General features: G+C 50.1%; 6 protein-coding genes across 6 annotated transcripts in view; 1 reads left to right on the top strand and 5 right to left on the bottom strand.

Moving 5' to 3' along the window:
• Positions 1–1,726: 1,726 nt before the first annotated feature.
• On the bottom strand, positions 1,727–2,687 carry Pmar_PMAR004316 (conserved hypothetical protein). Its single transcript, XM_002788810.1, has 5 exons — positions 2,501–2,687; positions 2,299–2,410; positions 2,130–2,249; positions 1,995–2,081; positions 1,727–1,953 (listed from the first exon to the last, which is right to left on the bottom strand). Exons 1-5 carry the CDS (start codon positions 2,656–2,658, stop codon positions 1,783–1,785), a joined length of 648 nt encoding a protein of 215 aa, XP_002788856.1. The 5' UTR covers positions 2,659–2,687; the 3' UTR covers positions 1,727–1,782.
• A 99-nt stretch (positions 2,688–2,786) lies between these two features.
• Pmar_PMAR004317 (conserved hypothetical protein) lies at positions 2,787–3,653 on the bottom strand (the record flags this gene model as incomplete). Its single annotated transcript, XM_002788811.1, has 5 exons — positions 2,787–2,963; positions 3,015–3,104; positions 3,158–3,292; positions 3,339–3,444; positions 3,496–3,653. 5 exons carry the CDS (start codon positions 3,651–3,653, stop codon positions 2,787–2,789), a joined length of 666 nt encoding a protein of 221 aa, XP_002788857.1.
• Positions 3,654–5,259: 1,606 nt separating this feature from the next.
• On the bottom strand, positions 5,260–6,324 carry Pmar_PMAR004318 (Tetracycline resistance protein, class B, putative; the record flags this gene model as incomplete). Its single annotated transcript, XM_002788812.1, has 1 exon — positions 5,260–6,324. The coding sequence occupies one exon, from the start codon at positions 6,322–6,324 to the stop codon at positions 5,260–5,262; it is 1,065 nt and encodes a 354-aa protein (XP_002788858.1).
• A 4,991-nt stretch (positions 6,325–11,315) lies between these two features.
• Positions 11,316–12,173, top strand: Pmar_PMAR004319 (Transmembrane protein, putative; the record flags this gene model as incomplete). Its single annotated transcript, XM_002788813.1, has 1 exon — positions 11,316–12,173. One exon carries the CDS (start codon positions 11,316–11,318, stop codon positions 12,171–12,173), a length of 858 nt encoding a protein of 285 aa, XP_002788859.1.
• A 280-nt stretch (positions 12,174–12,453) lies between these two features.
• On the bottom strand, positions 12,454–16,027 carry Pmar_PMAR004320 (conserved hypothetical protein; the record flags this gene model as incomplete). Its single annotated transcript, XM_002788814.1, has 16 exons — positions 12,454–12,629; positions 13,005–13,148; positions 13,193–13,280; positions 13,322–13,444; positions 13,966–14,099; positions 14,147–14,244; positions 14,296–14,420; positions 14,461–14,606; positions 14,656–14,710; positions 14,820–14,938; positions 14,986–15,110; positions 15,157–15,275; positions 15,328–15,498; positions 15,549–15,705; positions 15,757–15,890; positions 15,941–16,027. 16 exons carry the CDS (start codon positions 16,025–16,027, stop codon positions 12,454–12,456), a joined length of 2,001 nt encoding a protein of 666 aa, XP_002788860.1.
• A 422-nt stretch (positions 16,028–16,449) lies between these two features.
• The window catches only part of Pmar_PMAR004321 (sugar transporter, putative), a gene marked incomplete at both ends in the record, with an annotated part of 1,359 nt that continues 953 nt past the window's right edge, over positions 16,450–16,855 (bottom strand). Inside the window, 2 exons of the mRNA XM_002788815.1 lie at positions 16,450–16,522; positions 16,575–16,632. Of these exons, the coding sequence (XP_002788861.1) occupies positions 16,450–16,522; positions 16,575–16,632 (131 nt within the window). The remainder of the gene's footprint in view (positions 16,523–16,574; positions 16,633–16,855) is intronic.

A 16,855-nucleotide genomic window follows, 5' to 3' on the forward strand; every position in this document is an offset into this window, starting at 1 on the left:
CGAGTAGAGTCGAACCAGTCGTAACTTGTCGACCGGATAGCAGCAGCCTCGGTGGACACACTCAGCCCTTTTGCGAGTAGGGTGGAGGTACCCAGACGCACTTCAAAAGTTTCCCAGAAATAGTGAATCTGGCAACTCCTTGTTAACGTACTATAACATCGAGTGTTGTGGGAATTATCAAAACGTAAAGTCTTTTCCGGTACCATGTTTGGCAGCCTCGTTGAAATATTTCTCTGATACTATACCTTCAATTCCTAGTACGCAGTGTATTGCGTTTGAAAGGGGTTAATGATGAAGTCGTGCTGGCGGAAAACTCCTCAACTTAACGAACACGAAACAATAATCGCCAAGGGAAATGATACAAATTGATTATACGTTCACAGAATGTCCCCCAAACCGCCCGTGGGCTCCTCTTCCATAATAGGTCGTTTCGATCGTGCGGGGACTCTTCCGGATTCAGTCGCGTAGCTGCTCATCAGCAGGTCTAACTCTGACATCACTGGTAGACGTTGGGGCTTCCCTGGGACACTCCGAGAGATTGCAAAGGCAATGATCATCACCACACCCACGCTCAGCATCGACCAAAAGACGCGCACGCTGTACAATGAGACTTGGAAGCTCGGATGCAGAATATTCAGACATCTCGTTGAGCTCCCTTGACAGGGTACGACATAGCGCGGATAGATGGTCAGTGCCGGCCGGAAGAGGCCTTCCGACCATGAGTGGTTAATGGAGCCTAACATAGGGGTCACTGCTGTGACATAGGCCACACCACAGAGGAATGCGGTAGAATGGGCCAGCGAGCCGAAGTCGAGGAAGGACTTTCGCTGCTCGGAAGTGACTAGGTCCATGCATAATTGTAGGGCTGCTATGAACAGCCTGACGGAAACAAAGGATGAGTCGGGCGGTAGTGTCACACCCGCGCCGGCAAGCAGGACATAGAGAGTAATGATGGCACCGTCAACAGCATAGCAGACCGTGGAGAGGCCACCGAAGACGATATTCCAATTGTCTCTCAGTCGACCACACGACCCAACAAGCACTGATGTTGCCGTGGCGAGGACAATAAGCGTAGCCAAGTGTTTGGAGCCGATCCCACAGAAGGGATAACAGAAACCAGCGGAGATGGGCGCCGCGCCACACCGTAGGTTGGCCCCACCAGGGAGCTCGATGTCAGGAGTGGATTCTAAGTCCAAGCTGAAGAGCAGGTGAATAGTAGATACCATGAGACTGGCGAAATCAGGGTGGACCAGAGGGAATGTGAACACCCGCCACACCTGGAAGTGACGGAAAAGCGGCGCCGGTTGAAAGGTTAATTCATCTGATCAATAAGGAGAGACTTCCGAATCATCTCTGAACCGTGTCAAGACCCACCCTTAACAGCTGCTACTGTTTGTGGTCTGACAAGACCTACCACCCACTGAAGGAAATAAAATCCCAACGCGGCAATAAGAAGGCTAGTCATCACAGGACAGGCTTCGACAGTGGCGCTGACGGAGGCCATCGGCCACACTATCGGGAGGATAAGAAGACTGGGCACTCGTTTCACAGTGTTGCCCAGGCTCCACATCAGCCTTGGTCCTCCCACGGCCAAGGCCAGGGCCACTAGCAGGAGCCTAGGGTGAAGGCGATTCCGACGGGACATGGGAAACGCCTAAATTTTACCATCAAGTACAGTAGTCAATAAACCACCCATAATAGAGACAACTCAAAACCAGCAATATGCGAGGAACAGAGACTCCAACTGAAGCAGCACCAATGAAGCGAATTGTTGGAGGGAGTTCAAATGTGCTTCTCCATAAATTCACGAACTTCTTGACGAGCGGAGCCAGGCACTACATGGCCGCCGTCATGATAAATCACTACTGGTTCGGAGAATACCGCCTTGAAGGTGTTGAACCGGTCTTCTGGGACCACCTGGTCCTTCTTGCCATACAGCAGCATCACAGGCATCTGAGAGGCAAATGGTAAGAAAAAGGGGGAAAGACAACTACCGTCTTCACTAACGAGGACTTTTCTATCTCCTCGACAAGCGTGGGATTCTGCGGTAAATTACCACTGGCACAAATAAGAAACTTGACCTGCAAGGGAAACATGCCCAGAAGACGGCACAGTAGACTAGTGACTACATTAGCAAAGGCCTCAGGATGCTGAGCCATCGCTACAAGGACAGCTGCGCAACCCAGAGAGAACGTGAAGATACCCTTAGTATCGGGAGTGACTCCCTCGACAATCGAAGTGACATCCATCTGAAACGGCAAGGCGAGTGGCCAACGCCGTGGCTTCCATGGCACTGACTTTATCTTGTCCCCGAGGTATCCCGGGTTGCCGCCAGGTGAGCAGATCCTCATCATCCGAATCGTGGGAAAATCGATCTTCCAAGGGAACCACATAAGGACCCTTGACGAAACTGAAACTCTACGGTAGCCCTTTACGAGACTCAGCACTAATCCCATAGAGCTAAGTCAGGTCAATCCCCTCGAATTCAACCCTGTATTACTCGAATTGGACCAAGGACTTGCATTTTCGCCTTATGGGTCCGATCTTATTACTAAATCGCTCCGGAGTCTGGGCATGGCCATGGACACACAAGAGCCTATTCGAATGCTCGCCACCTTCTGAAGAACTGGTTGATGACACTGTGGACTTGGACGGCATGGTCTGATTGATCTAACTTAGCAGCAACTACAACGGACGGTATCCCATGGGACCACTTTGGAACGCAACACCATCAGCATCATCACTGTACACTTAGAAACAGAAATTTAGTCCAAACCACCTATAAGTTACTCAGACAAAGCACTCTGAATGAACGCTTTCACGTCCTTCCGAGCCTCTGACGGGACCATGTGGCCCTTAGCGTGTTCAAATACAACAGGGTCAGTGAACATCTTAGCAACTCTAAGGCTGCGTTCTTCGGCGACTACCTGGTCTGACTTGCCACAGATGAACATTGCCCGAACCTGGCAGTGTGCGAGTGAACAAGAGACGGAGAAACAGAGAAGTCGCATTACCTTGGGCCAGAGGGGGCAGGCACGAATCTCTGCCTCCTGCTCAGAATTGTTCTGTGGGAAGAATGCACCACATAATATGATGAACTTGACCTAAAACCAGTGAGAAGAGTTGCCAAGCAACTTGCAAGGGGACGATAACTCACATTTTCGAACGCCTTAGGGTACCGAGCCATTGCGAGAAGGATGGCAGGGCAGCCCATAGAAAAGCCCAACAAACCCTGTGTCTCCGGGGTCATGGCCTTAGCGATACCTTCTACATAAAATTCTCCCAGGTTCTCCTGAAGTCAGAACATTTCAAAACCATGCACTCCCTAATGGGCCTACCGGGCTCTCCTTCTTGGGATCGACCCAAGTGTAGGTCTTCTCGCTATCCGGATCGTGGCTGGCGAAGACGTCATCCGGAGGGACCTCATAGGGCCCTTGCAAGAAACTGGAGAGACAGTGACGATAACAGCTCCTCACCGCGACATGAATGCCCTACTCAAAGTGGACCAGTTTCTTGCATGGCCTTCTCATACCGCCAGTCTTTTGATGGAAGCCCTCAGGGCTCTGAGCATGACCGTGAACGCAGAGAACGCGATGGGTCAAAGTAGGATCACTCTCCCCAGAAGTCGAACTGGCTGTAGATGCAGCTACCATAGAGAAAACGTCAAAGAAGACTAAGAAGAGTTCCACCTACTTTGAACCACAACGACACCAGCAATCGCACGTACAACAAACTCATGGACGGTTCTAGCGTATCTACGACCTTTACGCTTAAGCGGGAAGATACCTTTCCCCTAGACCACCAGAAGGGGACACACTCGACACAAACCAACAAAGCGCCTAATGTGGCTCATGGAGTGGTGGAGACACAGCTGATACCAACTTGAAGGAATCGTCGCAAGGTTATACTAGCATACCGCAGGTTTCCCCTCGATAGAGGTACCCGCACTGGAGGCGACCCAATGCTGCCTCAACAGACTGTGCTGATGATGGTTGTCAAGGGTCACCTTCCTAGTCCATAGGGCAGGGGTCCAGAAGGATACCTTCCCCCGCCACGGTGGTGGTGAAGATGGCCCGCTGATACTCTTCTCAACACAATTTTTGAACGGCCACATTTCGCTTTCAGCAAGACCAATGTCATCGCCCGGGGCACCTATGCCATCACCCAAAGATATGCCTCATGCGGGGCACCTATGCCACCACCCCAAGATATGCCTCGATACAATGAATTACTCCATGCGGGGCACCTATGCCACCACCCCAAGATACGCCTCGATACAATGAATTACTCCATGCGGGGCACCTATGCCACCACCCAAAGATATGCCTCGATACAATTAATTACTCCATGCGGGGTACCTATACCACCACCCCAAGATACGCCTCGATACAATTAATTACTCCATGCGGGGTACCTATGCCATCACCCAAAGATATGCCTCGGTACAATTAATTACTCCATGCGGGGCACCTATGCCATCACCCAAAGATATGCCTCGGTACACCCAATTATTCCGGGCGGGGCAGGTATGCCATCACTCCAAGATGTGCCTCGCTGCAATCGTTTTCGCAGGAAAATGTGATGGAAAGATCATTTTGATTACACGACTAAACTTCGATTCCGACGATTTGTGGGGATCAATTTCGCCGTAAGTAAGTTCGATTTCGCTTGGGGCAGATATGCCACTACATAACCCCACTGCGGCATGATTGTTGCCGTCTTCTGAAGGAGAGACGTCTGATGAATGGGATTTTGGGCTGCCGTAGTGGTTACAGCATAGGCGCCGGTCTCGATACGGCATATCTTGATTGATTTTACACGGGGCGAGATATGCCGTCAAAAGGTGCATAGCGAGATGGGCCAATAACAACTGTGGAAGTAACCCAATCGTCTCAGCACAACAACAACCACCAGGAAGACCGAGAATGGTGAACAAGTTCAAAATGGTGGCAGAGATGGCGCTCATAACACTCGGCGGTCGCAGCAGCGAGGCCGGCTTCTGCATACCCTCGACCAGCCAAGTGGCAGTACACAGCATGTGAGTTGGGTTTGTAGGGCGTGACAGCAGATGGAATCTGTGGGGACCTTTTCTTTGTCGATCGGCTACTCGCATGAAGGTAAGAAGATCAGGGGATCCTTTAGAAATGCATGCACTACTGGAGACCAGAGACTTGAGATACAGTGAGCATCTATAGACAGACAATTTGTGACCAAATCAGCATCCTCTATCGACAGTAGTCTGTTGATGCAACCACGCAGTCACCTCTGTGGGACAGCTTTGATGGGTCCACGGTTAACTCCTATCAGGTCACAACACTGAAGAGTAGTGCAAGCACCAGCAGCAAGCAGGGCGCCTGCTGCCCCCAGGAGAAACGGTACTGCTTCGCCGAGGTCGTAGGAGGGTCCAGCTAAGCCTGTACCGACAAGACGGCCGATGCCTTGGGAGAAAGACATGTAGCCCATCATCTCGCCCTTCCTGATATGCGGCGCCAAAACAACTACAATTCCCGGCAAGGCACTGTAGATAGAAGAAGTGGTGATCCCCAACAACACCCATTTGATAGCGAGAAAGATCCAAGGATATCCGAATATCAGAGGCAGGAGTAAACTGGTGAGGCCATACATTGCGATAGAAGCGGTGACCACTGCAATGGCGCTGTGACCAGCCCGACCACTGAGGAAGACAAAGATGTAGGAGCCGAGTATAATCATGGAGCCATCACCAAGATATGTAATTCCGGCTAGCACAGGAGTCATATTGAAGCTGTCCTTGAGCAACAGAGGCGTTGCAACACTGACCACAGAGTTGATGAAGCCAGACATCATGGCTGTGAAGTAGAGTACGGAAAACGCTCGCCATGGGACCCTCTCCACGGCGGACTGTTGAAGCAGTGGCCCATCCGTCTGATGAGCCATGATATCCCTCGGATGATGTGATTCTGGTAGGTCTAGGAAGATCAAAACGGTGACCACCGCTGCCACCATAGCAGTCGCATAGAAAGGAGCTCTCAAACCTAAAATCGATAGAAGGCCACCAACGCCTGGGCCTGCTGCCATACACAATCCTGGTATCATATTCATATAGCCGAGATAGGCCCTCTGTTTGCTAGGGATGCTCACTGTGTCCGCCACATAGGCCATAGCTACTGGGCGACCACCACCCGCCAAGCCATTGAGGATACGAAGAACTACGAACCACCAGAAGCTGTTGGTAATGGCTTGAAGCAGATACGCGAGAGTGATGATAGCCATCGAGACCAAGAGCAGCGGTCGACGACCTAGCTTGTCCGAGAGCCTCCCCAAAGCCGCTGGCGAGAACGTCATTCCCACCGCATAGGACAGCATACAAGTTGAATAGGCAGCCCCGCGAGACATGGTCTCACAGCCTTCCAAATGGGCAGAGGAGGACGGGTCTGTCAAGATGGGTATTATATTGAGGGCCATTGTCATCCCCAAGAAGTCGATAAGGACGACCAGGCATACCAGGGCTATACGAAATCCTCCTCCACCGAGCGAACACTCTGCTGTCGGTGTAGTCATAGGAACAACACGCTGCACATTCTACAGCAGACGATAGAATGACGACACAGATCCTCCACTAAGCGTTCGCCTGACCATGAAAGGTCCCTCGCCAGCACTGAACTCGAGATTGGAAGTATGTGTACTCACTCGAATGTCATCTATGATGTATCGATTTTATAATCGAGTTCGAGCCCACCGTCGATATTTAGGACACATTGAAGAAGTCCGAAGCAGTGGGGACATCAGACCAACCACTATTACTATGAATATGCCATATTCAGCAATGCCCATATTCAATACGGGCATCTCTGATACACAATATGATGAGCTAAAGGCATGCGAGTCGACCTTTGCTGCTTGACATGAAGCTTAGAGTTATGGAGGGACTCTGGGAGATAGAGGTATAATCCGGGGCCGTTCGAAGTCTTTCAAGATGTTAGGCTACCTCACGAACTGCTACACAACAGAGCACATCATAAATACAATATGTTCTGACACTGGTCTCACGAAGACTGATTCCCTATTGCATCACTTCCACGAGTATTCATACCAAGCCCACCAATATGTGTTTGACCTTCAAATGATGTTTGATGCTTCCTACCGAAGGTAGAAGAAGGGTAGGCTACCCTTCTGCCCTCCTCACAAAACCTCATTCCGACGCAACCGGCTCTCAAGAAGACCCGTACCCGTACAACCAATCTTGACAGCTACCTTATCATGTTACTACCTCCGACCCTCTAGATCCAACCTACTCCTGTAATCCCCACTCCGAAATTATTGCGTGGTCTGTCTGTAGGGCATGCTTGAACCAAGTTTCCATCATTTTTTGTACATCATAGTCGACGAATTTGATCACCTTGCTCGTATGTTGCTTCGAATGCAACTCGCCAAACTACCAACAACAGAAAGCATGACGAACGCATTTTGAGCAGAGCCTATGCGACTACGATTTCAGAATATAATGTGTACAGGTTCATCCAGCCGAACGCCCAATCCAGGTGGAGTGCATCAAATATGTCTAAAATCTCAGAAACTTTAATGCTTCTCCGATCAAAATCAGGCGATTCCTAATAAGAAACGGTTCCTTAAAAGCTTGCTAGCCATTCCTTTCTTCTACACTGTATAGATTCCATGGCGAGCGATGAGATCGATGGCCTTTCGAAATAGGCTCTAGCATACGCGCAATTTGCTCAGAGCAAGTTGCTCCTAAACCTGAGGCGAAATTGTGGTCATCTTGACTCAAATTCTTATTATTATCGTTATGATGGCCACTACCAGCAAAGACTCTCAGTCAGAGTCTTTGAGTAGTAATGATGCTTGGCTTGAGAGCAAAGGGGCCTTGAACACAGGAAGCTCGTCCCAAGGCTTCAGAAGTGTTCACACCCTTGCGTCACATCAATGGAGCGGAGGCAGTTAGGTATGAGGTGATTCCCCCCGCCGGGCAAGGTCTGCCGTCTATACGGGTGCCAACACCCGGGCTGTTGGCATGTCTAATTTCACTAGGGCTCATCCACATCCCTGCCAGCTCAATTCGCTCTAACAATCCCGGCTTGATCCCGATGCATGTGAACTCCGTGATGCTCGGTTTCCATAGTACCATTCCAACAATATGACACTGAGGATTTTGTGATGCTAGACGTAGGCAGACGCTACTTCCTGTGCATGCATGCGGCTTTCGCGTACTGCGGTTTTAGTCCAAGCTTAGTGCGAGTTCTGTCCGAAATCTGTGCTAGCCTAGCTGATGGCACTGCTAGATATATATCAACAGAGTCTAGCTTTGAGTTATTTTAGTTCGGAATGGCAGTTACGCCATCAGGAAAGATTACTGCGACGTAAGTGCGACGTAATCGTGATACGGATGTTATAGTGAAGGTACATCGCAGACGAGTAAAGGAAAAGATGGGTCATGTTTCCCATGCGCAGTGTGTAGGAAAGGAGTCAACCCATGGTACCTCGGTTGCTCTCACTGGTTACTCGAGACCTTATAGGGAGGCTCAGCGCGCGCTGCGCAGTAACGTCAATGCGCCCACTTGGCGTATTGCCATCAGTAGTTCCCCTAACTGGGATAGAATTTATCTTGGTTGGATTCTTTAGGTTCATCCCGAGTAATAATCAGCAATTGGATAATCCACGATTGACATTATGTTTGAATTTCAGTCTCTACGTGAAGTCTTACTGTTCATTCGGACCTTGACAGTTGAACTGTCACAGTTCATTTGCAAATTAAAATTTGCGCATTGTAGGTTGTTGAGAACAGCCAACAGCAGCCTGTTGCAGAGGTGGATTTTGGGACGAGCGTGACCAGGTAATATAGGGGTTGCCATATCTCGTTAATTTTGTATATCTCAATCATCGTTGATGGCAGCAACTTGCTGCATCAAGAGATATTATCTCCTTGATCTCGGAGATATTATCTCCTTACTCTGCTGAGCGTTATCTGTGACGATAATGTTATCCTATAATGTGACGATAATGTTGGTTTTGACTCTATAATGGTAGGCCACCATGCTATCATTGACAACGGTAGCATTGAATTCCATCATTCACAACACGATTTCATATCCAGTGTATATTGTCCGCATACCTCTCTCGGTATAGGCATGATCACTATGTTACAAGGTATTGAATTGGAATGGGTTTCACCTCAGTTTCATTAAAATATTTTATTAATGTTTTTTTACCACTCTCAACCCTCGCCAACGCGCTCGTATCGCCGTCGTTTCCTCATGTTTCTCTGCTGGCTGGAGGCATTTGGGATCCCAAATGACTTACGGGTGCTCATCTACAACTACTTTGTGCTCTATCCTCTCGCACTGTATGGTACAAGCGACTGGCTTCCTGTTAGTGGACCCGTTTCAGGGGGTTCTCTAAGCGGTTGTGAGAGCCTGACTGAGTATGCTAGTACTACTAATGGCCGTGGCTTCTTTTACTTCTATAATTGTGACTAAGGACGACGGCGACGGTGACTAAGGCGACGTGGCGGCGGCAACTTTCGATGAAAGCAGACTAAGGTCCCACGAATTCCTTTGCCTCGAAAAGCGGCGCATATCGCCCTTCCCCACGATGGCAACGAAAAATATTCGAAGGCGCTATAAGGCTGGCAACTTTACAACGTGATTGTGTGTGTCTCACTTGCCCGTTTCTTCAACTTCTCGGTTTCTCTGTAGTGTGATATCAGTGTCTCGTTAAACATTGATATCAGTTCTGGACTCACTTTTATATGGTGTCACTATAATGGTGAACCAGAGGGTAATACTTTTACGGTATGCGAACTAAAATGGAGGTGGTATTTGATAAGGGCTCAAACACTTGAAATAGTCAGCTCACGAGATCATAGCTCAAGCATCCGAGTAACTCAGTGTCACTAATGGGGATCAATCGTTGATTTGCATAATGCGTCACGGATCAGCATCAAGAATTAGAAGCTAAGGGTGAGTCGCCTTCATGAGTCTTGCTCAAGAATCTTGCGTCTTACTCTGTTATCATGCATTTCGCTCACTAGCTCTACGTCTTGGGTTGATTTCTCTTGCACCCGAGATCACAGGGTGATTTTACTCGAAAATCTAACTCTTGAGGGGTAAGCGGTGGCGGTTCCGTAGCCGCCCAGGTACGACTACACAATGGAGTTGTAGGCCGGCTAGAACTGGGAGCCGCAACACGGCTCTGTCATATACGTAGGTCGGAGAGCATCGCCACGGCTGAGTCCTTAGCGAGACATCTGGAAGAGCTGGAGGACAGCGCCATTACTCTGCCTGTACATATACGAAACTCCAGAAGGCTCGATGAATTAGTCCATGATAAATCTGAGTGACTGTGTAGGTTTCTTGCTGTGATTCGTGATTATGAGTTTCATATTCTGATGAGATCCGAGCTAATAGCCAACGTATAGTTCGCGGATTTTAGGTCACGCAATGCTCCGCTAAAGATCATCTCATTAAAATATCACCATGTCTAATACACTGTTGAAGTCAATCTCGTCGGGAAAGCCAACCCCCTTCCTAGGGGTTATACTGTGTATGTATGTGGAGTTGCTTCCGAGTTGTTTCATCTCCGAATCGACAATAGGTGTTGAAGGCCAATATTACCGGCCACTACTGGCATGGTTTCTATCCTGACTCTCTCCTCTCGGTTGCTAGCGCTATTTAAAGCTGCTACAATTCATGTTCGGTTCGGGAATGCTCTTATTCCTGAAATATTAGGCAGTACTGCACCATCCCATTCCAAGCTTACCTCGCTTCCTACTCCCTGTGGTAAGGCTTAGTCCAACCCTGGTGAGCTCAGTTGGCTGAGTAAAGTCGGAGCCCTCATGATTTTGTGTTCGAGCCCGATTGTTCTCGGCAGAAAAGTTGCCATGTTCAGCAGAAACGAGGAAGCGAACAGCGAGCTTCCGGTAAAGAAAATTTCCGTCAGTGCTGACGTGCTCGAAGCATAGAAACATATTATACTGAAGTTATGAGACGTCGATAGATGGGTTCAGAAAAGAGGCTCTCTTTGAATACCATGTATCATCAAGTATCCCAAATGAGCCAGATTGTTGAGCATAGTGATGAACCAATGTCAGACCAAGTTCTGCATCATTCTAAATGACAACGGTGATCGATTCATCTCGCTCTCCGACGATCTCATCGACCTCGTCTTCTTCAGAGGAGTCAGCTGCACCCGATAATGTAAAAGAGGCTGCGCCGACCCATAGACTTCTAGGAATCTCCCTAGGGGTAGCCTCGGCATTCTTCTTTTCTCTAACACAACTCTGTGTGCATCATGCGAGCGTGCATCTATCCAGCGCGGAGATAATGTTCGCACGTTGCGCTGTTCAAAGTCTCGTCTCTGGGCTTCTGGCTATCTCTATTGGCATCAACCCACTGGGCATCACTGGAGCTCGATTCATGTGTTTGCTCCGTGGTGCTTTGGGCTCTCTCGGCAATTTCCTTTTGTTGTATGCCGTGAGTCGTATTCCGATGGCTGACGCTAACACTATCTTTTTCACTAATCCCATCTTCACAGTCATCTACGCCACATGCCTTCTCCATGAGCCCACAGCCAGGGTTGAGGTGGCTTCCCTCATAATGGGGTTCACTGGTGTTATTCTGGTCATGCGTCCTACAACCATGTTCAACAGCTTGCATGAATCTCCATCTCCAATTACCGAGTCGCCACTCGCTCTCGCCGCCTGTATTCTTGGCGCAGCTGTGAGTGGCCTTGTACCAATTATAGTCCGCCGAATCGGCGAGTCAGTGAATCATCTTTGTCTGGTCTTCTACTTCGGGATCACTGGTACTCTCCTGGCCACTACAATGCTCCTAACGGGGGTACAGCCTCTGACCACTCCCGCATCTGCTGAATCGTTCAAAGCATTCTCTCTACTTGCCCTTATATGCGTGCTCGGCCTCGGGACGCAGTTTACTTTTAACAAAGCGATGCAGATCGAGAAGCCGCAAGTCTGCGCTGTACTTCGGTCTCTTAACGTTGCATTCACATTCATGTGGCAACAGGTGGGCACCGCGGACCCCACTTCCTCCTTGAGCATCATGGGCGCGTGTTTGATCGTCAGTTCAACGGTCGCTGTTCTGTTGTCAAAAATAATCAGAGCTGGAGCCGGCGGAAAGCCTCAAGTCGAGAGCGGCTCTGTGCAAGTATACGGTCGAGAATGATGATTATAACCATTGCCTTGTGACTTATTATCCATCCGAGTAATGTGGTGTGAATAGCGGTGGTTGTGTACTAGTACTTGACTAAACTCACAGGTCGATGAGAAACATAACATCAATGCAAGCCACATGTGACTCATGACACATTCAGATTTCCACATACAAGGTGCTGCAATCGCCTTAATTCTGACAACAGAAAACTCTCTTCTAAGCTCGAAGATCCAAGTAGTCGAAGCAACCTACAGCGCCATGAAAGTGAAGCGCCTGCAAGGTCAAGTGAACCTTACTTGTCGCACACAGCCTTTGCCTGGATAGGATCGGTAATGTCAATCTCGGTAGCCTTGTTGATGTCGAATACCGGGCTAGACCCGAGAGGGCGGATCGACCCACCAAGGTTTGTACGGTGAACAAGTAGAGGAAGGACATCCTCAGCATGATCTGTGATAAGTTTGGGCATACCTAGCGGGTGTCGCACCGACGTTTACAAGAGCTGGCGTGTGGACTCACCGACGGCCCGGCTCAGAGCAATGCCATATCCACAACTGCTAGCCGACTTTCCGGGGTTCAATTTGAACTGAGGCCCCAATGGTCGAGACCCTGTACTGTCTACTGTACACTCGAGCGTAACGTTACGGACAGTATCAGGGTACCTTGGAGCTTGAGTGATAAGACTGTTACACTGATAGTCTCACATTTTCTCCAAGTTAGTAAGATAATGGAAATGGGTCGACAACAACACCCTGCAGTTTGGTATGCCGAGGAGGAACTCGCACGTGGCCCAGCATATCGCAGTCCCTGGTGAGCATTATACCGCTGAGGGATACTAGCACGGACCTCCATCATGAGAAGTGCCTCTGCCAAGCTCGTCTAGGAGGACTAGGGCATTGGAAGAGCTCGTACCAGCATTCTCGAGAACATCAGACAATTCAGTCATCTCGCTACTGAAGCTGGACTGACCCGTGGAGAGGGAGATGCGATCTGACGGGGGCGGTGAACCAGTGGTGACACCAGGAAGGAGTCACCTTCACTATCATCGATCCCTCCACTCCGCACAAACATCATCTGAATCACTTGCATCTCAGCTCGACGTGCGGGTATAAGGCAGCCAATCTGATGAGCAGATGGGCAGATTCAAGAGAGGCTTAGCTCACCTGGGCTAAGACTATATTAACTGCTAGAGTAGTGAGGTAGGTCGACTTCCCCGCCCCGTTGGGAGCAGTGATGACCTGTAGTCGTCCCGACTCATATGATAGCTTGTAGTTATAGGGGGCGAACTGAGATGTGTCACCGTGTCACCGACTCATCCTCTGATGTGATACTTCTTTCCGTTGTGATGCCAGACTACTGTCACCACAAGCAGCTGCTATCGAGAAATTGTGGTTATACAAGGCATACCTGCGGCGAGTAACAAACATCTCTCTGTTAGGAGGAAGACAAAGGAGGACTCAATGAGAGGGTGGCGAGCAGCGTCAATCTCTAATGGCTCCTTCAACCCGCTGTCTGCAGTGATAACTGTGGGGATACACGCCATCCTAGCTGAGCCTGCTGTAGACGGAGCGTATCTAGTATGTTACTAACAGCAGATAGCAATGCCCTTGGAGCCATCACCCTCCACAGTAGATGCTGGTGAAGTTGGCAAAGGCGCACATCATGTCAAGGTGGTTGACCAGGTGTATGCAAGTATAGAGGTATTCAATCTCTGCTCGGACTTTGTCCAAGACCAGCAGCTCCAGCACCTACGTCGTAGCTCTATGAATGATCGCTATTGCGTCCGGAATACTTCACGAAACCGCACCAGTAGGGCCGCCTCTATCTCATGTAGTAGAGTGTTGACTCTGGTGAGGAGAGAGCTGGTCGCTGAGCACCTAGTAGCAGCTGACCCAAGTGTGATGAGCTTAGGAGTACCCACCTGGTCCTGTTGTCCTTTACCTGAGTTAACGCTCCTGAGTCCTCTCCCACCCCTGACGAGCTCGAACATCCTGCATCACTGCCTCCGGCGTCCATCATGGAAGAACCCTCCTGACCATCCATCTTCGGGAACTTCAAGCTTCTGCATGCTGCGATCACTGCCTCCCTGGAGGGGAGCAAAGATGGACAAATATAATAAGAGTCATCACCAGCTCACTTGGCACTCCTTGGGAAGCTTAGATGATATCCCTTTTTCTCGCTGAACTCAAGTCTCACCGCTCCGCTGGTCACGACTGTATTCTTCGAAATCACTTCCTGGTACGTCTTGGCGATGTGGTCAACCTTGCATGAAATGAGCAGCCCTCCCAGGGTGGTAGCTGACCTCGCGTATCCGTTCCCGCCAAGTAGCGCGGGTGATGTCCAGGACCGGGTCAACTCCAGCATGGATAACAGCAGCGATTTGAGCAGTCGCAGTGAAGACCCCCCGACTGGCCAGGACTCTACGAGTCTTCATTGAGCTGATCGATCCTGATGAGACGATGCCTTCGACAAGACTAACATCGTCCGACCATCTTACCGTCTCCTTCCACTAGATGCTTCACTGCCTCGGCATCAACTACTGTATCGACTACCTGAATACCCACAACCTAGTCACGAAACGGAGACGACCCGTATACGTCTCTGATATGGTGATTCAGCTATCTCGAGCTCCCAACGAGGAGGTTACCCAAGCCAGCCCACCTTGCATATGCGCTCTCTAGCGCCGTCATGTAGGGCTCCTAGGGCCTGATGAAGAGCCTTCAGTTCTGGAGGCTCCTCAGGGTCGTCCTCAGAGACGGCCGATTCGGATGTATTAGAACCTAACCAGATGAACAACCGCCTCCGGCTGGTCACATCGCGAGCCTACCCATGGCGCTCTCGAATTTTCTACTAGCTTTTTCGATGAGCCTTTCCATTCGACCGATCAGCACCATACATTGACGAATATAGATAGTGTTCCTGATGGCAGCCTTCGACCATTCGTCCGTCTTCCTAACATGGATAGTGAGAGGACAGTAGCCTCAAGCAGAAGTGTTACTTGGCGGGGTCAGTGGCTAGTCGGGTGGCAGCGATCTCTAGCTCAGTGACCGAGGGGAGGACCTGCTGTGTGAGGCCGAAGAAGAGCTCCTCATCTTGCAATAGTATCTTCACCAGGCCCTACACAGACGAACTCCATGGGAGAGTGAGGTCGAGGGCAGGACTAGCTCACCTGTCTCTCTTGGATGGCCCCAGCATCACAAAGAGGTTGTGTGAGAGACTGTCTGAGGAGTCGTCGGCCGCCCGAAGTAGCACAAGAAAAGAGTTGCTGAACATACAGTAGGGTCTCCCTACTCCTCCCCTTGGAGTCTGACCTAGGGGAGTAGTTGGCGTAGGGAACAACCTAGCAAGGGCAGTGGATATACGATAGGACAATTGTTCGAGATGCTCTACCAACATGAGGGCCCGGATGGTGTGGGAATCCAACGAGAGAACGTTCTGGCTTTCCATGGCAGTGACCATCAAGGAGTCCATCCGCAGTCTGTATTCAGTGCTACCGTTGATGTAGGCCACAAGAGCACCCAAGGAGGCGACCGACACATGGTAGGAACTGAAGGGGGACAACAGCTAGCCGCTGGTAGGCTTGCATTGCAGAGAGGACCTTGGATCTATCTTGATGCAGTGGGATACTCGACGGGCTTTCTCGAGGATCTCCCGACCGGACACCTCACAAAAGCATTTTCTCTGTACTGCTACTATGTCACCGTAGCCTTCCGCCTCTAAGAAAGCCCGAACCTGAACAGAACCGAGCTGCATCTGTAGCATCATCATGATGTTGGGCACACCTGGGCCTGGAGCGAGCTTCGAGACTTAGCGCCTCGACTATGAGGAGTTTTCTTCCCCTCCTCTCGTGGCATGAGATCCTCACACATAAGGACGATGCTGGGAGGGCAGCCCGTTAGAGCTCTCTTGGTGGTGAGATAATTCGGAGTGTCGTAGTACTGGTAAAGGCATACTCGTGTTAAGGAGTTCCTACGAGCAGAAGCAGCAGTAGTGGGTAAACTCCAGAAGGGAGTGAATCGATGACGACAATGATATTCAGGCGAGGATCCTGTTTCTACGAGGGTGAGAGAGTCTATGCCTATCGCAAGACTTATAGCCTATAGGTCCCTAGCCCTGCAATAGACAGCCTATGGGTTATAGGTTATATCGCAGCTACAGGTAGTGACCACTCATCCTAAGTCTGTCGTAGATGATAGTCGACTGTAGCAGGCCGCCATACCTTCCGCATAGGGCAAGGCCGACTTCCCGTGGTTCGGCTGCAGTAGCTCTATGAAAGCCGAAGGAGTCAGCCTCAAAGATGGCTATTATATACGACTCTGCTACGCTGTGGTCTGTGACGCTCATAGAAGCACTCGTCCTTGTACCTGACCACGGGAGTCGGCACTGCTTAAGAGCGGGAGCACCTCTCAGACTTACCACGACTCCGGCCTGATTTCGATCTTCTGACAGAGCCCGGCACGGGAGCTTCCGACCCCTGAGCATCAGCGTAACGAAAGCCCCAGCCGGGCGGCCGCCCTGTTGTTCACCTCATCTAGCTGCTCACCATGATTCCACGATGCTGAGGAAGTCTCGGCAGGCTCGGCAGATTCTCTCCAACACGATGATACGCTAGAGTTTGCCGACGACAAAGGAGTACGATTCTGCGGCCACATTGGGGCTCAAAGAAAACCGATGAAACGGGCAACGTTACGCAATGA

Source organism: Perkinsus marinus, assembly GCF_000006405.1.
Source record: "Perkinsus marinus ATCC 50983 genomic scaffold scf_1104296927642, whole genome shotgun sequence".
In the NCBI taxonomy this organism is placed as follows: domain Eukaryota; phylum Perkinsozoa; order Perkinsida; family Perkinsidae; genus Perkinsus; species Perkinsus marinus.

What these genes read in the sequence shown, in the direction of transcription:
- Pmar_PMAR004316 (XM_002788810.1), bottom strand. Translation starts at nt 2,658, where the DNA reads ATGCCGTCCAAGTCCACAGTGTCATCAACCAGTTCTTCAGAAGGTGGC. An exon ending in AAGTCCTTGGTCCAATTCGA is followed by an intron (nt 2,411 to 2,500) that starts GTAATACAGGGT and finishes GTAGAGTTTCAG; the next exon opens with TTTCGTCAAGGGTCCTTATG. An exon ending in AGTCCTCGTTAGTGAAGACG is followed by an intron (nt 1,954 to 1,994) that starts GTAGTTGTCTTT and finishes TTTGCCTCTCAG; the next exon opens with ATGCCTGTGATGCTGCTGTA.